Source organism: Protopterus annectens, chromosome 2.part1, assembly GCF_019279795.1.
Source record: "Protopterus annectens isolate FY-2018-M chromosome 2.part1, PAN1.0, whole genome shotgun sequence".
NCBI classification, from domain to species: domain Eukaryota; kingdom Metazoa; phylum Chordata; order Ceratodontiformes; family Protopteridae; genus Protopterus; species Protopterus annectens.
Window position 1 is genome coordinate 640,874,502 of NC_056729.1, and position 27,090 is coordinate 640,901,591.

General features: G+C 40.8%; 1 protein-coding gene across 2 annotated transcripts in view; it reads left to right on the forward strand.

The window, feature by feature from the left end:
* Nucleotides 1–27,090, forward strand: part of GATA4 (GATA binding protein 4) — a 427,254-nt gene that overhangs the window by 350,944 nt on the left and 49,220 nt on the right. For both annotated transcript variants that reach the window (XM_044062377.1, XM_044062378.1), the window contains one exon: nucleotides 939–1,075. In XM_044062377.1, the coding sequence (XP_043918312.1) occupies nucleotides 939–1,075 (137 nt within the window). The remainder of the gene's footprint in view (nucleotides 1–938; nucleotides 1,076–27,090) is intronic.

The window sequence follows — 27,090 nt, forward strand, 5'->3', positions numbered from 1 at the left end:
CAGAATATTTGCCCATTGTGACAGAGACTGGCCTTTAACCAGATATTGACAAGGTTAGAGGTGTGAATACACAGGAACCTATACACAAATAATTTCTGATGTGATTCTTGGACTGTATGGTATCCAACCTTCTTCCTACCTTGGTTGTCAGAAATCACAGTGTCACTAAGAAAGCTGCTAGAACATGATGCAGTGTCTTGACTACCTATTTAAATAAACCACACAGTAAGATAAAACAGGCAATGGGAAATCAAGTAAAATGTTACAGTGCAAAAGAAGGAAAACAACCTGCAGAAAGGAAGCAGGCATCACTAGACTTTACTCACCATGAAGTCTAAGTGAGGAATTGTAATTCCTCACTTAGACTATATGGTGAGTGAACTTTCTAGTGCTGGTTGACACATCTCAGCAAGGGCAGCAAGAGCACTGATTCCAACGAAGGCAATAAAATGTAGTAGTCTTTAAAAGAAATGCTAGAAGGAGGGTTTCCAGATTGATTAACTGCATGCTTGAATTATAAGTGGGAGAAAGAAGGCAGATAAGACAGTCTTCTATGATATATTAATATAAATAATGCCCATGCATAGAAAACATCTTTGGGAACTAAAGACTGAAAGTCAAACAGTCAGTCAGTCTATGGCTCTAGATAAGGACTGATTTAGGGGGAAATATTTAAAAAAACTGCATTTTTATTTAAATGTAAAACAATGCACAGAGCAGCAATCCATGTAAGTTAGTAAGGTAAATGGTAATGAAATGTAAAAGGAAAGTGCAGTGAAATATTAGTGACAAAGGAAGCGAAATAATGGAGGTTGGATGTATAGTGCAGTGTTGCAGAATTTGATGAAACTGTGCAAAATCAAGATGTTTAATTGTATGTTATATGCTCTCAGATTTTCTGCATCGCACATCTCCTTTCTTCTCTGATCTTTGTCTAGGATCAGCCAACTCTGAAAGTCTCACTCCAACCACCAGTAGCACCCCAACTTCAAGCACCTCAGTAGAACTTCTCCGTCCAATCAAAACTGAGCCAGGACTCACATCGCACTATGGGCTACAGAATGCTATTACTCAGGTAACTTTGGTTTAAATACAGTAGAGATGATAACTGAGGTTTAAATACAGTAGAGGTGAATGGCATCTGTGTTTCCAATATAAACTCTTGGCTGAAAGTTTTGTTGTTTCTTGAATGATAGCACAAGTTATGTGAGGACCACTTCAATGGACATTGCCCTGCAGTAGCCCAATAACACATCTTTGTAGGATACCCCTTGTTTTAGGAAGCTGAGATTAAATGGACTCCTTAATTCTTATATAGGAGGAATGCCTGTCCAAGTTACGGTGTATGTATTTAGTTTCATGGAAAGCAGTATACAAGTAAATCGTTGGGATGTAGAAAATATGGCTTGCAAGGGTCCAAGAAAATGATATCCACATGAGTTGTATTATCTGTGGTATGGATTGTGGGACTGAAGAAGTTTGTCAAATTAGTGGCATGTGACTTCCCTTGATAGGCTCATGCTGGTATTCATCAGCTGTCAACATTAGGTTTGGTGAAATAGCCTTGAGCAAAATACGTTGGCATGCAGCTATATGTGTCTAATGTATCACCACCTCAGTATATTTGGAGAATAACAACTTGGTTTCAATAGCTGGGAATGTATCCCCAGATAAACCCTGTTGAAATAGATATGTTAAACAATGTACTATTGATTCATTGATTCTACTAAGGAAAAAAAAGATAGTCGAACTATCAGGCCCAGCTGCTGGGTCATATTTGATTTTTTTTTTAACTAAAGTTTTTTTTATTGTTCTAACATCTTTCACAATCAAATTTGTAACGTACCATATTTTTAATATTGACACCAATACAATCACAATTAAATTTCAACCATCATAAAATAAAAGAAAAATACTTTAAACCTTTTGCTTAACTATATACAGCATTGAATGTTAGCCCACTGGATGGCACCAATCAAAAATAATAAGTGTTCTGCATATATCTTTTATTCTCATAATCTATAAGTATGATTATGTTTCAAACCTAGCCTTGCAACAGTTTAATTCCTATAGATGTATACAGAGGTAGAAATTTAAGAAATAAAAGGTTAAGTCTCCTGATGAACTTTGTACAATTCTAATAAAAAAATCTTCCTGGATAGTTTCACAGGCCAAAGTCTGAAGGAAAAAATAAATATACAAATGTTCTACATTTCTTGACATTGTAGAGCTTCTGTTTGCTTAGGCTTCCAAAATGGCATTTAATTCTGAAAATTTATAAATGCATTCCACCAGTATGTGGTGAAGAATTTTCATGTACTAAATGAAAAAGCTGTGCATGAGATTTCACACTGCTCTTAGTCAGTGGCATATTTGATTTAACATAGTGATTTCTACACCCAGGCTAGTGTGTTAACAGGACAAGTATCAGTAGGCATAGTTGGTACAGTTTTAGAAGTGCTTTGGGAATGGTTTGGCAAAACAGATTAGTAATACAAATATTTTCAACTACTACCAGGTCCATTCACATCTTTAAGTTAACTCAGAAAAATGTGTGTGTGTGTGTGTGTGTGTGTGTGTGTGTGTGTGTGTGTGTGTGTGTGTGTGTGTGTGTGTGTGTGTGTGTGTAAAATATGTTGGTAGGTTCTGTTTATATCTTTTCCTAGCTTTTCCAGTCTGTGCGCACAGTACCAAATGGGATTTTTGTGTCTTTGCTTATTTTATCATGAGGGATACCTTTGCACACTACTCAATTTACTCAATTGTAATGTATAGTTAGTTTAACAAGATACCTATTCCACTATGGTTGGTTCCTTTTGTTGTAAGTAATACCTTCAATATTGCTGTGATGATAGGAGGTACTGCCAGACATGCCAGGAGAAGTAGGGCAGAGTGAGTGTATGACTTGTTCCAGCACAGGTAGCTGAAACTGTGTAAATAATTATGTAATCTGTATATCAAACTGATTGGTACAGATGCTTGTGCTGGAAATTTATTTGTTAGGTTTGCTTGTCTTAAAATGTATCACCAGTGCACCCTGCTGGTATGAAAAGAAATGTACACGTACTATTGTAACTGAATTAAATGTATATGTTTTAATAGAGGATACTGTGACAGCAGAGGTTAATCAGCTAGCTTACTTTAAGAAAAAAGGGAAATGTAAATGAGCTGGTAAACCATAAAAATGGCACCCCACAGTACTGAACAGGACTGGAGACAGTGGGTCTGGAAGAAGCCTTTATTCGTTAACTCAGTAAAAGAAGGGAAGCCCCAGGCACTGCCATAAATATTTAGATGTGTGTTGCAGCCATCCATGTTAAATTCCTGTATCAGATTCAAAGGGGATAGTGTGAGAACCTAGAGTCAGGTGACCAGATGAGGTAATTCTGCAGCCCATCTTGGATATTATATTTTACAGGGAGTAATCGCTCTGTATTGAGTATTCCGTTTTGGGGAACCTGACTAGAAAGACTGCTCACGTATTTCATTGTGCCTTGCTCTATCAAGTAAGTTATTAGGAACTAATAATTATCCTAGATTCAGTCAGGAATTTAGTGAAGCTTAGTTTAGACATTGTTTTTCTTTATTTGTATGAGTCTGTCCATCAATGTTATTTTCAATATTTCATGTGGTTTACTGTAAACATATATTATTTTCTTGTTCTTTTATTGTTTATTATTAAATATATTTAAACTTTTCATTGTGGCTGGTACGTTTTAGAAAATATTTAAGCTTTGAGACTATTTGCACATATTTACTTGGTTATAACTCTGGCCACTCCTGAAAGCCTTGCTGTTTGGTCAACATTACTATTGGTATTAATATTAACTTCAGTCAGCATAATTAGATACACTTTTAAGAGTCTTATAGTAACTTATTGGTGGCAGTGAGCCTACCTTACAGTCTGGGTAAAGTTGGAAGAGCGGCTAATCTGTGCCAGCCTTTCTCAGGTGTGTGTGAAATTTAAAGCTCAAAGAGTGCGTGTGTCAGCTACTTGGGGCAGGGACACAAAGCACTAGGTTCACAGAGAGGCTGCTGGAGGATTTGGCTTGAGCACTCGGCTAAGGACCTAACCCTACAGCTGTACTAGTAGGGAGTTTTATTGAGGTCCTGGAGGGAGACAGATAAAAATAAATCCAGACTCTGGGCTGAGTGTGTTCCTTGTGTGCTCTTAAGGGAAATTGTACTTGGTGCAGAGAGCTGCATCTTGAAATACTGAGTGTATCCATTTGTATTCCAAGTGCATGCCCCTCTTCAGTGTCAGTGGTAAGGATTCAGGCTCCTTGATTACTGGCCAAGCGTGGGAACGTCACATATTGGTGGCAGTGGTGTGGGATGTTAATTGAACTCCTGTAGCCTGTAAGCAGTTGTCACTAAAAAGATGTACTCTCAAGCAGCTACAAAGTAAACATTCAGAGTTTCATATCACAATAATTTTATTTATTTACTTTTTGTTAGCTTAGTTAGTTAGGGAGAGTAGGCAAGAATATCAGCAGAGGATTATGGCAAGGTGACAAGGAACTAGTTGGCTGAGATATGCCAAGCCAAAGGACTGGTGCATGCCAACCTGACTAAAGGGGAAATGATTGGAGCCTTAATCACAGCTGCAGCACAGATGAGCAACCAGGAAGACAACCAGTCTGGCACTGGGAATGTAGAGCTCTCAGAAACAGGACAGTTCAACTTTTCCTCAGAAGGCTTAAAAGTCCATCTGAATTTAAAGAGACTAGAACTGGAGGCCAAACATTTAGAACTAGAATCATCAGAGAAACCTTGTCATTTGGATGCTGAAGAAAATGAGAAACTGGTGTTTGGAGGCTGAAAAAAATGAGAGACTGCGGTGTTTGGAGGCCAAAGAAAAGGAGAAGCAGCATCAACATGAGAGGGAGATGCTGACTCTTCACCAGGGTCATGGTGGTGATGGGGAAAACCCCAGAAGCAATAAAAGTCAATAAAGTTCTACCACAATTTACAGAGGGTGATAATTTTGATAGTTTTATTCATATATTTGAAAGGGTGTGTAAACAGTATAATGCTGACCAAGTGCTCTGGCTATGTTTCCTGACCCCCCCCCCCCCTTACTCCATGGTAAAGCTGTAACTGCTGTTTCTAAATTATCTGATACTGACTGCTTAAACTATGATACAGTTAAATAATGTTTATTGGAATGTTTTAATTTAACACCTGAAGCTTACAGAAAAAAAAATTGTGAGCATAGATGCAAGGCGGATGAAAGTGTGTGTGATTATATTTCTAAGTTAAGCACTTATTTTCATAGGTGGGTGAATGGGTGTCAGGCCACCACTTTTCAAGGGCTGGCAGACCTTTTGTGGAGGGAACAAGCCCTTAGCACTTTTACTGAGGACATGGGAATCTGGATGGAAGACAGGGGATGCAGCTCTGCAGATGAGCTGGTGAAAAAGAGATCTCCACTTAGCAAGTAGGGCATCACTGCACAGGAAAGGGATACCCATTGCTGCACATGGATATAAGAGAACCCATGTCGGGCAGCCTAAACCACCCCAACTGAGTCCACCAGTCACAGGGAAAGCCACTAGTTCAGGTATAGCCAGGATCAAAGGTTAAATGTTTTAAATGTAACCTGTGTGTAGCATACAGATGTCCATGGAGGCAAGTTGGGGAACAAAAGGTGGGAGAGCCAGCAAACGGGAATAACAGAATGCCAATGGTAAGTTGTCTGGAGACAACAAGGTTATCAAACTACCACCAGAGTTTGTATCCTATCTCGCTGGATGGAAAACAGGCCACTGCCAAGAGGGACACAGCCTCTGATATAACAATTGTGAAGCCTGCATTGGTTAAAGAAGAGCAGAAGTTGCTTGGGCAGTCCACTCCAGTCAGCTTTAGAAGGGATTCCATTCCAAATGCCTTTTACCAGGGCTTACCTTGATTGGGAGGATGGAAAGGGAAGCAAGCAAGTAGGTGTGTTTGAGGATATCCCTACAGATGTCCTGATAGGGAATGATTTTGATAATGCAGTACCTTGTGTGTATGCAGCGACATACAGTAAGGCTTGGAGGTAGGCATGTGGGTGCTGTAGCCTGGGGAAGATCCAGACAGACTGCATCCCTGAAGTCAGGACTGGTGATAAGGTTAATTCAGGGAGGGAACCAGCCTGTAGCAGTGACCCTGAAGATGAGTCATGGGTACTGATGAGGGAGGTAGCTAAGAAGGCACCTGATTCTCAAGGAAAAGTGGAATCTGTATACTGGAACAAAGGTTTACCGTATAGAGGGTGCACCCCTGAGGGAGGGCTAGAAGGTGAGGTAATATAGCAGTCAGTAGTACCCAGAGCCTACCATCTGGCACTTCTAGCCATAGCCCATGACATTCCTTTTGCAGGTCATATGGGGTATAAAGGGTACCAAGATATGTATTATGCAGAATGTTTATTGGCTTGGGATTGCCAGAGATGTAACTGGGTACTGTAGGACCTGTGAGTAGTGCCAAAATGTAGGCAAGGCAGGAGACAAGAACAAAGCTTCTTTGATGCCTTTGCCTGTGATTGAGGAGCCATTTCAGAGGGTAGCTATGGATATTGTGGGGGCTGCTGAATACCCCAAGTTCCACAGGGAAGAAGCATATCCTAGTGGGAGTAGGTTATGCTACTAGATACACTGAGGCAGTGTCTCTGTCCTCCATCGAGGCAGAAAAGGTGACAAATTCTTTGCTAGAGATTTTCAGCAGGGTAGGTTTTCCAAGGGAAATATTGACTGACAGAGGTGCCAATTTTATATCAGACTTGCTGGCTTATCCGTGGGAGCACTGTGGGGTGAAGCATCTAAAGACAAGCCCCTACCATCCCCAGACTAATGGTCTTGTGGAGAGGTTAAACTCTACCACTAAAGACCATGCTACAAACATTTGAAGACCAGTTTAAAAGAGAGTGGGACAAATATTTGCCCTATCTGTTGTTTGCTTACAGAGAGGTACCCCAAGAATCAACAGGTTTTTCACCCTTTGAGTTGCTGTATGGGCACAGGGTGAGGGGACCTTTAGAGTTTATTCATGCTGAGTGGGAAGGTGAATGTGAATCCCACAAGGAATCTGTTGTGGCATGCGTCTTACACCTCAGGACCAGGATTAGGGAGCTCATGGGTTTGGCCCTGGAGAACATGGCAGGAGTCCAGCAGCAGAAAAAGGTCTGGTATGACAGAAATGGTCAACCCAGTGAGTATGCTGTGGGACAGCAGGTGATGGTGCTCATTCCTGTCAGGCACAGTAAGCTGCAGGCAGCTTGGGAGGGACCCTTCAAAGTAGTAAAGAAGGTCAGTGATGTTAACTACATGGTTGAACTGCTAGGCAGGAGACAGGGGCACAAATTATACCATGTTAACATGATGAAACCTTATCATGATAGGGAGACCCTTGTGCTGCGTATTTGCAGTAGATGGCAGGAAGAGTCTGAGGGGAATCTGGTAACTGATGTCCTCAGTGAGGCTTGGGCTGACACCTCAGTGGAAGGGGTAGCAATGTCCCAGTGGCTATCCCCTACCCAGGTTCGAAAAATCCAAGCAGTGTTACAGTAGTTTGGAGACATATTCACTGGAAAACCAGGATGCACCCACCTGATGCAGCATCATGTGGATACAGGGCCCCAAAGACCTATCAAGCAGGCCCCTTACAGGGTGCCTGAGTGAGTTAGACAGACTCTGAGGGAGGAGAAACAGTAGATGTTGGAACTGGGAGTAATCTAGGAGTCCAGCAGTCCCTGGACCTCCCCAGTGGTGCTATTATCAAAGAATGGTGGCAGCTCCAGGTTCTGTATGGACTACAGAAGACTAAATCGTCACAGAGTCAGATGCCTACCATATGCCTAGGACAGATGAAGTCTTAGAGAAGCTGGGTGGGGCTAAGTATCTGACCATTATTTATCTGACCAAGGGTTACTGGCAGGTGCCCTTGACACCCAACATTAGAGAGAGGTCAGCCTTTGTGACTTTTTTTGGCTTGTATGAGTTCATGAAGATGCCCTTTGGGATGAAAAATGCCCCAGCGACTTTCCAGATGCTGGTAGATTGTATCATAAGAGGAGCAGGAGATTATGCCCTTGCTTACCTGGATGATATTGCCATCTACAGAGATTCCTGGTAAGAGCACCTTCAGCATGTCAGGGAGGTGCTAGGCAGACTGCAAAGGACAGGGTTGACCATTAAGCCCAGTAAGTGCCAGGTGGGTATGGCAGAGGTCTCCTACCTGGGACATAGAGTGAAGAGTGGTAAGATTAGACCAGAACCTGGCAAAGTGGAAGACATTCAGGCCTGGCCTGCCCCTGTTACCAAAAAGCAGGTGGGGGCATTCTTATGGACAGTGAGATACTACAGAAAGTTTGTTTCCAATTATAGTACAATAGCTGTTCCCCTCACAGACATGAAAAGGAAAAACAGGCCTTATAAGGTAGTGTGGACACCAGCATATTCATAGATTCATAGATTCATAGATTAGTACTAGGCTAACTGCCCTTGCGAGCCATTTTAAGCCTAGACAATTATCCCCTGTGAGATTCAAACCCTGTACCTTGTGTTTGTAAGGCAAACACCTTAAACATTAGGCCATCCTCCCAACATGAGCAGGCATTCCAAAATCTTAAAGGAGCTTTTGGAGGACCCCCTGGGTTAGCTAGCCAAATTACAGCAAATAATTTGTTTTGCAGGTGGATGCTTCAAACCATGGGGTGGGGGGTGTAGTTAGCCAGGTTTCCTGAGTAGGAGAGGAGCACCCAGTGGTGTATCTCAGCCATAGACTCCAACCCAGGGAGGAATGTTCTGCAGCTGTAGAAATGGAATGTCTAGCCATAGTATGGGCATGGTAGAAACTTCAGCCTTATCTGTATGAAAGGAAATTCACTGTAGTTACAGACCACAATCCTTTTAATATGGCTAGATAGAGCAAGTCAACAAAATGTCAAGTTATTAAGGTGGAGCTTATGATTACAGTACAACACCATAGAGGGGTGAGCAATGCCAGCGCAAATGGGCTGTCAAGACAGGGAGTGGGGTAACATATTCCCTGATAGGCTTATTTCTCTCAAGCCACATTTCTCAAGGGTCACTTGAAAAACTAGCTTGAGTTTTCAAAGGGGGATAGGAGTGACGATAGGAGGTACTACCAGCCATACCAAGAGAAGTAGGGCAATGGATTTATGACTTGTGCCAGCACAGCTAGCTGGAATTGTGTAAATAATTATATGTCATTTGTATTTCAAACTGATTTGTACAGATGCTTGTGTTGAAAATGGCTGAGAGGTCAGCCTTTGTGACTTTTTTCAGCTTGTATGAGTTCATGAAGATGCCCTTTGGGATGAAAAATGAGGTTTGCTTGTGTTAAAATGTATCAACAGTGCAACTTGCTGGAATGAAAAGAAATGTACATGTATTAGTGTAACTTAATTAAACATATATGTTTTATTAGAGGCTACTGGGACAGCAGAGGTTAGCCAGGTAGCTTACTTTAAGAAAAATAAGGGAAATGTAAATTAGATGTTAAACTATTAAAATGGCACCCACAGTGCTGAACAGGTCCTGAGTTGGCAGGTTGGGAAGAAGGCTTTGTTCATTAGCTCAGTAAAAAGAGGGGAAGCCCCAGGCACTGCCATAAACATTTAGATGTGTATTGTAGCAGTCTATGCTAGATTCCTGTCCCAGCTTCAAAGAGGGATACTGTGAGAACCTAGAGTCAGGTGACCAGATGAAGTTATTCTGCAAGCCATCATGGATATTATATTTTATAGGAAGTAATCTCTGAGTATTGAACACTCTGTTTTGGGGAACCTGACTAGAAAGACTGCTTACATATTTCATTATGCCTTGCTTTATCAAGTAAATTATTAGGAAATAGTAATTCTCCTAGATTCAGTCAGGAATATAGTGAAGCTTAGTTTAGAGATTTTTTTATTTGTATGAGTCTCTCTATCAATGCTATTTTCAATATTTCCTGTGATTTGAACTCTGTGGTTTACTGTAAATAGTTATTTAGTATTTTCTTGTTCTTTTGTCATTTATTACTAAATATATTTAAACTTTTCATTGTAGCTGGTCCTTTTTAGAAAATATTTTGAGAGTATTTACACATATTTATTTGGTGATATCTATGGCCACTCCTGAAAACATTGCTGTTTGGTCATCATTACTATTTGTATTAATATTAACTTCACTCAGCATAATTGGATACCCTTTCAGGAGTCTTATAGTAACTAACTGGTGGCTGTGAATCTACCTTATAGTCTGGGCAAAGATGTTAGAGCAGGTAATCTGTGCCAGCCTTTCCCAAATGTTTGTGAAAATTAAAGCTCAAAGAGTGTATGTGTCACCTAGTTGGGTCAGGGACACAAAGCAGCGGGTTAACAGAGAGGGTGATGGAAGACTTGGCTTGGACACTTGGCTGAGGACCTAACTCTGCAGCTGTACCATTGGGAAGTCTTACTGGGGACCTGGAGGGAGGGAGGGAGGGAGACACAGAAAAATCCAGACTCCGGGCTGAGTGTGTTCCCTGTGTTATCTTAACGGAAATTGTACTTGGTGCAGAGAGCTGCGTCTGGAAATACTGAGTGTATCCATTTGTATTCCAACTGCACATCCCTCTCCATTGTCAGTGGTGAGGATTCAGGCTCCTTGATTGCTGGCCCTGTGTGGGGACGTCACAGCTGGAACAAACTTCTCTGTAGCATCTTAGGTCTTTTTATAGAAAAGAAACTGACACTTTTCTATATCCAGTTTTTGAAAGTCAGCTTCCCAATTCCATTCTACTAGTTCTAAATTTATTGCTACATAATCTGCTTGGGAGTACTTCCTAATTATGATCTGGTGTACCTCTCTGCTTTGCCCATACTCTTTTATACTTCATTTTGAGCATAAGTGGTTGGAGGTGCCAAATGAAGGTGTATATCTTACATGTATAACTCAGACATTGGAGTTTACACTTGCATTAAGATTGAAACTGCATCCACTGAAAAGAAAGAGCAGTTCTGGATGTCTGTGAGTCATTTGTTTAACAAAAAATAGACTTGTTTAGTTTTGCATAGAAATGCTTATTCATTCATTCATTCATTAATTCATTCATTCTTTCACACATTCTCTGATTACTTGGTAATCCAATTTAGCTCCAAGGAGGTGCCAGCAGTCACTGAGTGGAAGACAAAGAAATAGGGTGACAGCCCACTGCAGGATGTATATGTGCATGCTCACACAGAGAGCGACACACACACACACACACACACACACACACACACACACACACACACACACACACACACACACACACACACACACACACACACACAGACAAACGTGCACACACATCCCACTCACATATGGACACACACAAGATAGATATGGTTGTGTTCAATTTAGAAAACCATCAACTCAGCTAAACCATGAGTTATTAAGATAAAATGTGTGCAGGTACAATTTAATGGTTGAAGACAGAGGTCTGCTCAGACTGCCAGATCATGAGATTGTCCTGGTAGTTGACTATATGTAGATATGGCCTGCTGTTGACCAAGTACACCCCCTCCTCAGTTCAGCAGTATTTTTTCTACCAATTAGACCAAGCACAAGTTGCCATTTCTAAATATCTATTGTCACTTTGCCAAAGATTAGGACATGTGATCCCTCTTATTTTTCAATGTGACATGCCACATCCATGTTTTGCCTTTATTCACTTGCAGAGTGCCAAATATTTGTCTGAAATCATTTCAAGCACTACTTCAACTTCTGACATGACCAGTTATGCTGATTTTTCAAATGGAGATTTCCATAAAAAAACTAATTTTCTCATGAAGACAAGTGGAGGAGTTGCTTTGGGTCTTAGACATTTTGTTTTGTCCTTCAGTACCTTGGCTGTGGATCTTTTTGCTAATTTCCAAACAAAACTCAAGACTTTTATTTCCAAAAATGAATTGCAATTTCTGAAGAAAAGGGCATTCCCTGTGACTAGCTGAGTGTTTCATTTGTTGTTACAAAGAAATGATTCATGAGTTTAAGTTTTTTATTTCTTTTAGTAGTCACTAAGCCTTTCACATATACTTACAGTGGGTACCATTACAACGCAGGGCTACATTAACCTGAAAGGTATTGTCTTCTGGTGCTGAATGGACCATTGCAGTTTTGAATATAAATAAAGGAATATTCTCACATGTAGTACATCACAGATGACATTAAACTAGAATAGTCATAAATCTTACATAACTGATTCAGAGTGGAGTTTTAATGTAAGTATGACCTACTGTTGACCAAGTGCTCCCCCAAGCCCAACAGAATTTTTTCACAAATCAGACCAAACACAGATGGCTATAGACATGAGTGCTAGTAGTATTTCAAAGATTTGATGGTGTATTTCTGCATATATCCATGCAAGACAATTGTTAATGCATTATTACATTACATTAATAAAATGATTACTGCAGTTATGATACTGCTGTTGTTAGAGTGGCTTTGCAAATCATTAAAAAAAAGAAATGCTAATATTAATACAGGCAATCCTGGCAAGCACTGAGTATAATTTTTTTCAACCATTGCTCATAACTTTTCATTGTAACGTACACTGAGGTCTGCCACACTGCTGCTGCTATTTGTCACGTCAACTAAGCTGTAAGTCATTCATGACAGACTTAAAGTGTTTACTTTGAAATTACATCCCCGTTATAGCATGTTCTTTAGCTATTAAGGATGAGGGTAGGGGTGCTTACTATCCCAAACTGTCCTGTATTTACTGTGGAACACTACACTCCCAACTCAGAAGAGACTAAAGTAGAAGTTAACCCAGTTTTTGTACTTTTAGCATCTCTTATTTTATTCTTTTCATATAAACTTCTGTGCAAAACCACTGAAACCCAAAAATTTGTTACACCATTTACACATTTCTACATTCTTTCTTTTCCCTGATGTTTTTAAAATCAGTACTGTTGCATTTCATTATACTGTGTTTTCCTATAATGTTTATGTTAGGCCACATTAATGGGTCAAGGGTCATTTTCAGTGAATCCATTTAGAGTAAGATTGAACTTGTGGCTAACATGACACTGAGTAAACACCTGTGATTATCATGAATGGATGATGCACCATTTTCATTTCTCCATCCCAAAGAATCATCAGTATGGTATTATGGAGGTGCAATTGACCACACAGAAGATGCAGAAGAGGGTTGCTTTGAATCCTATGTCATCAACATCTCTTTTGGCTGAGAATGTGCTAGCCATTAGTCCAAAAAGTCTTAAGTAGAGCCCATTTTCAAGGTTAGTGATTGTGCTGTGATTATGCTTAAACCACAGTAAATAACAAATTTATTATTGTTTTTTTTTGGATATTTTACCACCCAATTCTTCACTTGCTTATGTAACTTTTGACAATACTGTAATGGAAAAGAATTCTTTATGTCCACGCCTATGATTATCTGGCTATTTCTGTTACTTTGCACTTACACTGTATCTTTTGACAAGTACAGTATGATAAAAGTTATAAAAAAGTACTATGGCCGTTTGCATTGCATAATGTGGTTGTCAGGTGACTGCTATATCCATTTTCAATTTTTTTTTTTATTATTAGCTGACAGAATCCACAGCAAATACTAAAGTCAGCTGTAGTATTACCCGCACTGGACTCTCTTCCCATTGAAGAGGAAAGCAAGTGACAGCATGGGTAAAGAGTATCACATGGACATAAACACATACACACACACAGCAGATACGTATACATACACATATATGGACACGTGGAAACACACATGAACACATGGACACATATACACTCACAAACACACTCGCACATGCACAAATGGACATACACAGATGTGCATGGACACACACAAACACAAAAAAAACTACTTGCCAAAATGCGTACATACTTTTTAAAAAAGAGACACAAAATACAAGCCAGACAAAGACAATGGGTGGGATTCATGGAAAAGGTTTGCATGCCATGAATTAATATAATTCCATAAATGTCAGTCTGCCAACAGTACTGTATCATCCATCCTGCTGAACTTGTGCTGATTTCCACTGTTCAGTAATGTATGACTTACATTCACCAGTGTTATACTGGAAGTACATGGTATTCATGATTTATTTATTTATTTATTTACATTTGTTGACCGGGAGTGTCTGACTGGACATAGGTCCATTTTCAACGGAGGCCCGGGGAGAAAAGCTCCACAGTTAAAATAAACAGACAGTAGTTACATTGGATTACATAGCGATTAACAATTTAACATAGGAATTACTTACAACATATTTACAGATGTATAGTACACCAGTAGATAACTAGAATCTTTATCTGTGAAGTACATAACAGACATTAACAAATGTTACAATAAGAAGTTCCTGCTGTATAATAAGTACTAGGCTTATGAGCATCTGAGCTTGCTATAATCAAGGTAGTTAGTGGAGTGGAAAGAAAGGTAGTGGTTGGATGGGGTGAGTGATATTAAGAGTGGGAGTTGCAAGGGCATAGTCAGCATGTTTCTAGGTGCACTTTTAGTAAAGTTTTGAAGTGGGTGCATGATGGTATGGAGGTAATTGTGGGTGGGAGGGAGTTCCATAATTTGGCTATGGTGCAAGAGAATAGTGCTTCACCAGCAGAGTTATTGGCTTTAGTGATCTGCAAGTGATTTTTGTTGCTGGATCTTAGTGGTCTGGTGGTGCGATAGGGTTGGAGTAGATTCTGGAGGGATGGGACATTTAGTGGATGGTTTACTAGTTTGTGGGTGAGTGAGAGTTGGTACCATTGAAGGAGGTGAGAGAGTTCAAGCCAGCCCAGTTCAGCAAGTGAGAGACAGTGGTGACTACGGTAGGATGCCCCTGTGGCGAATTTGGTGATTTTGTTGTAGCAGGTCTCTAGCTTGTTTAGATCGCATTGCCTTAGGTTGGTATATACTGGAGAGGCATAAAGTAGGGTGGAGATAAGGTGGGAATTTGCTGTTGAAATCTTTGCTGCTTTGGTGATACGTTGCTTATTTCTGTATAATGCTCCTAGTTTTTTGTGGACTTTTTTATGGTCATGGATATGTGAATGTCAAATTTTAGTTTATTGTCTATTTCCACTCCTAGCAATTTGGTGTGTTCAGTTGGGTATACAGTGGTGTTGTCTTTTGCTGTGATGTTAAAGTGAGAGTTGTTTTGAGTATGTTTGGTGGGTTGGAAGATGAGTAGTTTAGTTTTGTTTGGGATGAGTATTAATTGGACATCAGATAACCACGTTTCAACAGAGGAAAAGGCTTCCTGTGTGACTTTTTGCAGTTTGGGTAGGGACTGGGCTGAGCAGATGATGGTTGAGTCATCTGCGTATTGTATGAATGTGCCATGTTTGGTGGCAGAGGCTAGCTTATTGGTGAAAACAGAGAAGAGTAGCGGTCCAAGGATGGATCCTTGGGGAACCCCTATGGAGACAGGTAGATGGGGAGATATGTCATTCTGCCATACAACGGATTGTTGGTGGTCAGACAGGTAACTCTGAAACCAGTTGGTGACTGATTGAGAGAAGAGTAAGTTATTGAGGACAGAGATAAGTTGTTTGTGTGGAACCATGTCAAATGCTTTAGATAGGTCTAGGAAAGTAGCAGAGGAGAAATAGCCATTGTTTTTATGCTGAAGGATAGTGTTAGTAAAGGAGAGTAAGGCAGTGGTGGTGTTATGGTTTGGTCGGAAACCATGCTGAGTATTGGAAAAGAGGTTGTTAGTAAGGAGGTAGTCTGAGACCTGAGAGTGTATGTATCTCTAGTATTTTGGAGAGTGGAGAGAGAATAGCTATGGGGCGGTAATTGGTTAGTTCTGTGGAGTATGATGGAAAGAAGTGAGATGAAGCTGAGGCTGGCTGTATGCCATAGCCTAATAGCAAACAGCTATGCAGTGTAAACATAACGAGTTGTATGCCTCTCTTAGCATCTGTTCCATGCCTTTGTTAACTAGTGGTTAATAATGTTAAAGAGGCAGCCAACATTCCTCTGGTTGCTTTCACCTGCTACAAGCCATATGAGTTACATGTAGATAAAGGTGCATGCAGTCAGTATGCTAAGCATGACTGAGAACTGCTCTGGCATATTTGTCTGTTTCTAACCTTTGTTATATACACACACACACACACACACATATATATATATATATATATATATATATACATATATATATATATATATATATATATATATATATATATATACATATATATATTTATTTATAAATATAGTCCTAAATTTCTATATTATTGAATGTCTGTTCAAATGCTGTAATCTTGTACATGTGTTGAATATGTACCTCTTATCTTGGTCATGCATGAAAATAGTTATTTCCAAACATTTGCTCAGTGATCAAAAATTAAATAGATACATAGATAACTCGGCAGATGGACAACTATATAATCAGCTAACTAGATACACAGGCAAACAGCTTGACAGACAGACAGATACTTACATACACTTATAGACATATAGACAGATAGAAAGATGGATAGACAGATAGATAGATAGCTAGCTAGATAGATAGATAGATGGACAGCTAGATGGAGAGATAACCAGACAGATAGAGAGATAGACACATACATACATACACACATATATACATGCACAAATTCATGAATAAATACATACACCCACATACTCACATGCATACACACATGCGTACATACATACACAGATACAGATACATACTACATATACACACACATACACACACACACACACACACACACACACACACACACACACACACATACATGCATACATATACATATAAAGATGTACACACATACATACATACATACACACATACACAGACACATCCATACATACATACCTACATATACACATACATACATAGATGCACACAGATAAACACACATACATACATATATGCACACATACATACATACATGCATATCTGTATACACACATGCATACAAAGTGCACCTCAGTGTTTCAGTATTCCACTAGTAGTACCAACAGAAGTAAGAGGAGTGTGGGGCTCTACCATTACTGATTTATTAACAGTATAATATGGAGTGCCTTCAGGAATGATCATTTCATTTTTCTTATAAGTCTGGAAATGGCTGCTCTTGGACAATGACCAGTACTGGTTTATTATGTGGTAGGATAGGGTGTCCCCGAGTCACTGGACAGTAAGCAGAAATGTTATTAATATAAGAGAAGGGGACCTTAGGCAATGGATATTACTATATTCAGGAAAAAGAGAAGGGAAAACTGTAGACATTGAGTGTTAGTCTACAAGAATGCCATTGTTTGTTACTGCACTGTTTTTAGGTCATTTTAACAGTACTCTGATATTTCCTAGCCTCCTCTAATACTGCAAAAGTTGTTCTGAGTTTACCAAAGTTCTCTTGAGTTTTCGAAAATATTTCTAAGTTTTGCAAAATGGTGAATAGAGCAGTTCTAGAGGAAAAGCACTACATTATATTATGTTAAGAAGGAGAAAAGTGACCATGGGCATGAGCGTTACTATGCATCAAGAGAGAACGTACTCTTTGTACAACTCTACTCATGACTTTATGCATTATACATTTTTTTAGTTATCCCCTTGGATCAGAAGACAGATCAGATCATACTTCTGTGCTAACAGGAAGGCAGTATAATCTGTCTATATTATAGGCAGCAAGCACAAAGCAATGATGCCCACAGCAGATCTCAGGCATATATACTGCAGGCTAAATTGTGCTTTGAATAAATTCTCCAGTATCAAAAATGTGCCAGAAGAAAGCATATCACAGAGTCATGTGTTCAATCAGTATGTATTCCCATAATGCAAGTAATACAAGAGCTCAAAGTTAAAAGAGAAGAACAAAATAAGCACACGCACACAGAAGATCATAAGTATATGCATGCACACACACACATGCACAGGAATAGCACACAGGCTGGTACCCTTAGTCATTTGTGAAGTATGCACACACAGGAGATCACAAGTATATACATGCACACACACATACACAGGAGTAGCACACAGGCTGGTACCCATAGTCATTTGTGAAGTATGCAAGATAAGCATAAGCTGTCTATTGCCTAACAAGGCTGTCCTGATTCACAGATGCCCCTCTCTGCCTAGAATCACCACTGTATATTCTAAATATTGAGATTCAGAGCACCACATGCAAATGCAGTACTCTTTGGGAGGGGTCTGTAAGTGACCTTCACACCATGCAGTCCAGTTACAGGATTTACGCAGTTTGGAATTTATAGGCACCCATACTATGCAAGTGTGGGGCAGAGCAGAGTTCTAAATACATTAAATTTGCACCAATTTCTGGACCCATGCCTATGTCTTCCAATGGTGGGAATCTATGTGGGTTGAATCATAGAAGCTTCACATGCCCTGGACCAGCTGGTTGACACCCCCACAATGGGTACCAACATCCCGGATCTGGTGCTCAGCAATATGGGGGACCACTGTAGCACCCGCACTGTGAGGTCCTCCCTGGTGAGATCGGACCACAAATCAAACTCATTCAGAGTAACTATCACACCTACCCCCCCCCCCCCCAAGCAGCAACTAAACTAAAAAATGTCTCCAAAGCAGATTATAACCTCTTATAAAATGGTATAAATAGCTTCATTGCACCTCCTCCGTCAGATGGACCTGGCAACTATGCTGAGTTCTACACCAATGCTTTTTACAAACACCTGTATAACTGCATTGACTTGGCCATACCTGATAGGAGCAAAACAAGCTCCTCAAGGAAGAACAAACCTGCCTGGTGGACAATTGCCATTAATAGGCTTTACAATAAAAGGAAGAAATTGCTGTCTATGAGTAAGAGGGAGCGAGCTCTCCTAAACTGGAAACACTCCCTCCTCAGCTTAACCAAGCAAATAAGACTTCTTGTAAAGTCCTCCAAAGCAAATTATGAGTCTAAATTAGCTTCCTCAACAAAGGACCTGCCTGGTGGACAATTGCCATTAATAGGCTTTACAATAAGAGGAATAAATTGCTGTCTATCAGTAAGAGGGAGCAAGCTCTCCTAAACTGGAAACACTCCCTCCTCAGCTTAAACAAGCAAATAAGACTTCTTGTAAAGTCCTCCAAAGCAAACTATGAGTCTAAATTAGCTTCCTCAACAAAGGACAACCACAAGCCATTCTATAATTGCATCCATAACCTAAAAGGAAAGGCCCAGATTTGTGCAGAACTGGTAGTTAATGATACCGCATATGCTGAGTCTGTGGACATTTTAACCTGTTGGCTGACAGGTTTTGTGAAAACTTCACTCCCCTGTCCCTGCCACACGTACCCCATGACATCCCTTACCACCTGTCCCCTAACTTGTATCTCTAAAGAGCAGGTCGTAAATGCCCTCTCTAAGGCCAAAAACACAGCATCTATGAAACCTGATAACATCCTAGGCTGTGTCGTACATGGGATGCAACATGAATTAGCAACACCATTGGGTATTCTTTTCAATCATAGTCTAAGCACTGGCTTCTTACCAGCCGAGTGAAATACAGCTACCATTATTCCCTTGCACAAATGCGATGCTTCCACTGACCCTGGGAACTATAGACCTATTAGCCTGACTAGCCATATCTGCAAGACCATGGAGCAAATCATCATGGACCTTATCAACAAAGATATAGGAGCTCTTCAAACACTTTTGTATTTATGAAACGGAGATCATGCCTGTTAAACCTGGTAGACTTCTTCAAGACAGTCACCAAGGCCCTGGACGAGGGTAAATCTGTGCATACAGCACACCTGGACTGAGCCAAAACATTTGACACTATCCCCCACTCAGGCATTATTGACAAACTCACCTAATTGGCATCAACCCTTATATCATTAGATGAGTCACTAACTGGCTCACTGATAGAACTCATGTAGTCAAAATAGGGGAATCCACCTCCAACAGCAGACCTGTAACCAGTGGTGCTCTACAGGGATCAGTCCTGAGACCTCAACTGTTGGGAATCTATTTCTCGGAAGTACAAGCAAAAACTAAAGGTCTGTGGCTGACAAAGTTTGCTGATGACTACAAACTTTGAGCAGTCATAGAATCTCCAAATGATGTCAACATGCTACAAGAGTGTCTTAAACAAATGATTGGTGCCAAAGTCATGGCCTTAAATGCAATGCAGAAAAAATGTATTATCATTCCTTTTGGTTAAAGTGATGTTCCTGCTACCTACCACATCAATAGCAACACCTTAAGTACACACTCAGTGGTGAGAGACCTGGGCACACAGGTTGATAGCAACCTTACCTTTAACCACCATGCATCCACAGTGGTAAGAAGGGCATTCTATATTGCTCATCTTATAAGTAAGGACATTGCCTCCAGAAAAAAAAAACTTATAACCTCCCAGTTCTCTTCCCTCATCAGGCCAATAATTGAGAACAACATCCCTTTTGGTATGTACCTTTCTAAGCACCTGCAGCAACTGGAGAAACCACAAAGGTTCCTCACAAGGAAAATTCAAGGTCTTCAGCATCTGTCCTAGGGGGATCATCTGAAATCACTGTCACTTTATTCTGTTTCATACAGATTACTCAGAAGTGATCTCTGCCTAGCATACAAGGCAATCTCTGACCCTGTGCTATTGCAAATGCTGCATATCTGTAAATCATGTAATACATGGATTACTCACTCCATAGACCTTAACCTAGTATGTGACACTAACAAAACTTGCTGAAAGGACAGATTTGTCTCCCAGAGGTTACCACACCTTTGGAACAGACTCCCACTTCGTATCAAATAGAGCACCTCATTGGCCCTCGTCAAACACAGTCTGGATGATTGGAAGGGTAACCATAAATTCATGCTGGGGGTTCCACCTGTGTCCCTCTTGGACAGGGGCAATAGGTGCTGATCATGGAAATAGGGGTAAGAACTTGGCTAGGCTTGTAAGGGCTCTAGGGCCATTAGCCTAGTACCTTCCTATGATCTTATGTACAGCTAAGGAAGGTAAGTAGTGTTTTGAGGGCGTGTGTGTGTGTGTGTGTGTGTGTGTGTGTGTGTGTGTGTGTGTGTGCGCGCGTGTTTGTGTGTGTGTGTGAGAGTGTGTGTGAGCAATGGCACAGTGTATGAATGTGTCAGTCAGTGTTTGAATGGCTCTTGTGCATGTCTGTGTGTGGGTGGGTGTGCTTGTCTTCTAGGATCTGTGTATGTAAGTATGTGTATACACATGTCTGTGTTCTGGAATTTGGTAGGTCAGTGACTGCATGTGCCCTGTTGCAAAGATGGTCCAGCTGCACACTGGGGTGATTCATAGTCTTGCAAATTCTTGGGTAATGAAATGTTGCCCTTCAGGGAATTTGGATGACTATGAATTAGTACTGTAACACAAATCAGCTCACCAGTACACAGTCACTTGCTGTACAGTGCTGTTGACTTTGAAGCCTGGTTACAGTATGATGATATGCAGGCTATATAAAATCTTTAATATTTGTCTAAGTAGAACCATAACTTGCTCAAAACCATATACAATAGGCATGACATGCAGTAAAATACATGCAAAAATACACCTCACATGATCAGAAATGCATACTGACACAGAGATGCAAACTGGGAAAGATGCACTTAATACAGAAGGCATACACTTCCACTGACCAAATACTTAAAAAACAAATCATGTAATCAGAAATGTAGGCAAACCAGCACACAGGATACCTTAGAAGTTCACTATGTGCATGTGGGCAGACAAATATATATACCTACATATAAACACATAGAGACAACCTGTAACTGCTAAAATAAAGCTAAGTAACACTGCAAAACTATTACTCCTTTCTGTCTATGTCTTTCAGAATTATAAATCCATTCAGTGGTTAATCTGCAATATTTTGTCTATTTTTAGAGAAAAATGTTTTACTTTTTATACAGGGTCAGTCAATATATTTTTCTTTCCTCAGCTATAAAGTTCAGCCGCACAGACTTATCTTATCAGTGGAGCCAGTTTCTATGGAGACCGCCGGGAGGGCTAAGACTGCCTTGGGCATGGTACATTTCAGATAATTGTCAGAGCAGCATCTTAATCAGAGTTACATACCACAAACTAGAGTCTGCTGACCCCTCCAAGGAGCCCCCTACATTACATACTCAGACAAGCAACTCAAGTACTTAGTGCAAAAAAAATTTGCCCAGGATGGCAGATAGCGAAACATGGTAGTCAAGGTCAGCAGAACTTCAGAGTGAGGGAGTCAACTACATAGACAGCCAAGCATGATATATATACCTTAATACTCAGAACTAGATGTGAATATTTTGCATTTAATGAGAAAGATTGTACTGGGAAGATCATTCATGTCTCTCCGTTCCTGTAGATATACTCCTTAACAGCTCAACACTAGTTCAACAGACTTTATGACATAAATGGCCAAAGCCATAGCACTCTCAAAGGTGCTGGATGATTCCCCCCCCCCCCCCCCACACACACACACACACACACACATTTATATAAGCATTTTATATTTTGTACTCTATCCAATATGTAATGGTATTGTAACAAACTCTGCATCCCTGAGTTTCACGTTTAGTATAATACCTTAATTTGAATATTAATATTCTTAGCTCCTTTTAATAAAATCATCTAAAATTTTTGACTGCATTATTTGGTGGGCACTACATTACATCTTTTATCACTAGAACTTCACATGAATATTTTGATGGGATTTCTAGCTTCCTACCATGTCCCAGAGATTAGCCAGATGTTGCATTGGGGATCCTTTAAGTTGTCCATAGGTTTTTTGTGTGTGTGTGTGTGTGTGTGTGTGTGTGCGCGCAAGTGTGAATGTGTAAGCATATGCGTGCACATTTATGTGAGCATGAGTGTTCATATGTCTGTGTCTAAATGTGAGCACGTGTGCGTATATGTGTGCAAGTGTCTGTGTCTATGTGCGTTTCAACAACTGCTACTATGTTAGCTGCCTAACTTTCTGATCAACAGTATGTTTCAGCCTGACAGACCTACAAATCTCTTAGATATCAGCCAACAACACAACTCAACCACCATGGGGCGGTATGTATCACATATATATCTCAAAACACAGTTTGAAGAATGATAAAAGTTTAAAACATTTAATCAAGACTTGATGGAACTTAAGACGTGACAACCCTATAAAATAAGTTCAATGAAAAGCCCTTTCAGCTAGTGCCTTCTTCAGATCATAAAAAGTTTAATTCAAAATACTGTTAAAAAGCTGAAAAACATTTAGCTCTGTCCAATCACATTCCTTTCATCAGCTTCTGCCTCATTAGCAAAGGAGGAAAAAAGTACAGTTTTGTACCTACCATAAATGTAGATGTTCGAGGATTCCATTGCTGCAGTCCTGACTATTGGGTATAGTCCGCGTCCAGTCGGCCCGAATACCAGAGTATAAGGCTGACGTCGGTCAGGGCGCATTAGACTGACGTCAGTACGTCAGGGTACTAATGCGCATGACCGACGTCATATCCTCAGTCTTTTCTTGCCCCAGATGTCAGAAGACCCTAAAAGACAAGTCCCAAAAACCTGCACCAAAAACATGTACAATATATACAACAATATATACAAAAATATAAGCATGTAAACTCACCTACACAACCACCCCTAAATACAGAGGGAAGGAGGGAGGGTAAATTGGACTGCAGCAATGGAATCCTCGAACATCTACATTTATGGTAGGTACAAAACTGTACTATGTTCTTCGTCTTCCATTGCTGCAGTCCTGACTATTGGGTAGAATCCCAAAGCAGAGGTAAGGGAGGCTGGCAAATCATAAAGAAGTAGGAGCTGACAACATGCCTTGCAAAACAGCTGTGGCAAAACCAGCCCTAGACTTAGAGTAGATAGGAAGGTGATAATGCTTAGAGAAAGTATGCACTGAACTCCAAGTAGCTGCTTCCAAAATATCCTTAGTTGCCACCCCGGTTAGAAATGCTGTTGAAGTGGCAGTAGCCCTAGTGGAATGAGGCCTAATCCCAGCTGGAATCTCCTTGCCATGATGGGAATAACAAAATGCAATGCAAAAGCCAATCCACCTAGAAATAGTTTGTTTTGACACAGGCTTGCCCTGTGAACTCAAAGCAAAAGAAACAAACAACTGCTGGGACTGCCTAAAATCCTTAGTTCTGCTTAAATAATAACGCAATTGCCTGTGTACATCTAAAGTGTGCAAAATCTTTTCCCCTTTATTTTGAGGGTCTGCATAAAACGTAGGCAAATGAATAGTTTGGTTTAAAGCCACACTAGAAACCACCTTAGGCATAAAGGAAGGATTAGTACGTAATGATACCCTATCCTTATGGAAAATCAAAAGGGCTCTACTGCCATAAGGGCCTGCAACTCAGACACCCTTCTTGCAGAAGTAATAGCCAACAGAAAAGCAGTCTTCCATGACAAGTATTTCAATTCAGCAGTAGCTGCAGGCTCAAAAGGTTGTAGAGTAAGTTTTTCCAACACAAAATTGAGATCCCAAGCAGGAGTAGGAGCTCTACGTGGGGTCTTATATTCTTTGCCCCTCTAAGAAACTGCTTGAACAAAGGATGCGAAAACAATGGTGGGTCACAATCATAGTGAGCTGAAATTGCTGCAGCATGAATCTTAATGGAAGAGAAGGACAAACCTTTGTCCAATAACTCAGTAAGATATTGAAGAGCCACACTCAAATTAGGCTCAGAAATCTCCAAATTCTTTGCTGTACTCCAAAATAAAAATCTCTTCCATTTTTCTGCGTACACTCTCCTTGTACTAGGTCTTCTAGCTTCCATAATCACATTTAAAACTTGTTGAGGAAGTTGAGACCTGTTGTGTTTCAACACAGAATATGCCAGGCTGTTAGATGAAGAGAATGAAGCTTGACATTGAGCAGATGACCGTCCTTCTGAGATAACAGATGAGGAATCAGAGGTAAAGGCCATGGAGGCTTCTGTACCAGACTCCGTAGTAGTGGGTACCAGTGTTGCCGAGGCCAATCTGGAGCTATCAAAATCATCCTTGGCCTGTCTTGTCTGACCTTTAATAGTACCTTTGGAAGAAGAGGCAGAGGTGGAAAGGCATACACATGAAGGTTTTTCCAACTGAAAGACAGAGCATCCACTTTCCAAGCTGTGTGATGAAACCCCTTTGTGCAATACTTTGGCAGCTGGTGGTTTAGTGGAGAAGCGAACAGATCTATGTCTGGAGTTCCCCATGACACTGTCAGTTTCTGAAATACATGAAGATCCAGTTTCCACTCGTGGGGATCCATGATTTGTCTGCTTAACACATCTGCTAAGGAGTTCTGTGCTCCTGGCAGAAACCTTGCCTGAAGAGTTAGTTGCAAGCTTAACGCAGTCTCCCATAAAATCATTGCTTGCCTGCATAGAGGATAAGAATGTGTTCCCCCTTGCTTGTTGATGTACCACATGACAGTTGTGTTGTCTGTTAGAATCAACACCTGCCCTGGAAGAAGTAACTCCTTGAAAGCCATTAATGCAAACTGGACTGCTAACATCTCCTTCATGTTGATATGTAGATGCTGTAGTCTGGCAGGCCACTTGTCTTGTATCCACTTTCCATTTAGATGAGCTCCCAAGCAAGGTCCGAGGCATCTGTCGTTAAGATCTGACTTGCCTCTGGCCGGGTCACAGAGAGTCCCTTGTTTAGGTGACATTCCTGAGCCCACCACAAGAATTCTTTTCAAGGCAAGGTATTATTTGAATGACAGTGTCCAAATCCTGGCAGTGCTGTGTCCATACATTTTGAGATACCACTGTAGCTTCCTCATATGCAGTTTGGCATTGGGAAGCACCAGAATACAAGATGCCATGAACCCTAATGCTTGAAGGACTGTCCTTGCAGTCAGCACGGACTGATGAGATAGTTGATGGAAGTAAAGTGACAGACTCTTTTGTTTGTCCGGGGTTAAAAGGCCATCTGGGCTGCTGTATTCAGTCTCACACCCAGAAAGCACATGTCCTGAGAGGGTACTAGACTGGACTTTATTTCGTTCACAGAATACCCTAGGCATCTTAGCACTGCTATAACATATTCCAGATGCTGTAGAAGGTCTTCCTTTTCTTGAGCCAGAATCAGGCAGTCGTCCAAGTAAGGATAGATTTGAATTCCTTGAAGCCTGAAGTAAGCTATCACTGGAGCCAGAACCTTTGTGAATACTCTGGCGCAGTAGATAAGCCAAAGGGCAATGCAGAGAACTGATAATGAGAATTTCCAGCTCGAAACCGCAGATACTTCCTGCAACTTAGCCTTATAGGCACATGAAGGTAAGCTTCCTTGAGATCTAAAGTTACCATCCAGTGATCTTTGCCCAGCAGAGGTAAAAGCTGTTGTAACGTCAACATCTTGAACTTGGGAATGTCCAAAGGCGTGTTGAGGAGAGATAAATCCAAAATTGGTCTCCACGTGTTCCCCTTCTTTGGTACAAGGAACAGGCGAGAATAAAATCCTAGGCCCCTTTCTGATACAGGGACTGGCTGAATGGCCCCTATCTGAAGTAACTGAGAAACTTGCTTGTGAGCCTCTTTTCTTTGTGGAGGAGGAACGTCTGGCATGCCTTTGAAAGGGGGCATTGTATGGAAATAAAATCTGTAACCGTGGTGAATGATATCCAACACCCATTTGTCTTGAGTAATTAAATCCCAATTTTCTTTGAAAAGAGACAGTCTTCCTCCCAAAGGAGCTGCCAGACGGGAATCTGCTGGCAGCTGAAAAGACAGGTCATTGGGTCTGTTTACGAAAGGACTGACCCCTGCCCTCACCAGAAGTCTGAGCAGGGGAACTCCCTTGTCTAGGCCTAAAAGAACCTTGAGCCCTGCCCCTACCACGTCTAGACCTACCCCTAGACTGGGAATCATAAGCAGGATATGTCCACCCCTTAGCAGGCCAATTTCTACTAAACTTTGGTGGCTGCACCTGCAAAAAATCTTTAACAGTTTGCATAGACTTAGCTTTGTCCTCCATTTTCTTTAAAACTGCTTCCACAGGCGATCCAAACAACACATCAGACTGTAAAGGAGCATCCAAAATCCTTGTCTTAACATGCTCAGCTAAATTCTGATCCTTCAACCAGGCATGCCTGCGAAGAACAGAACTGGTAGCAGCCACCCTCGAGGAGGCCTGTACAGCATCAAAACCACATTGCAAAGAATGCTTACCCACTTG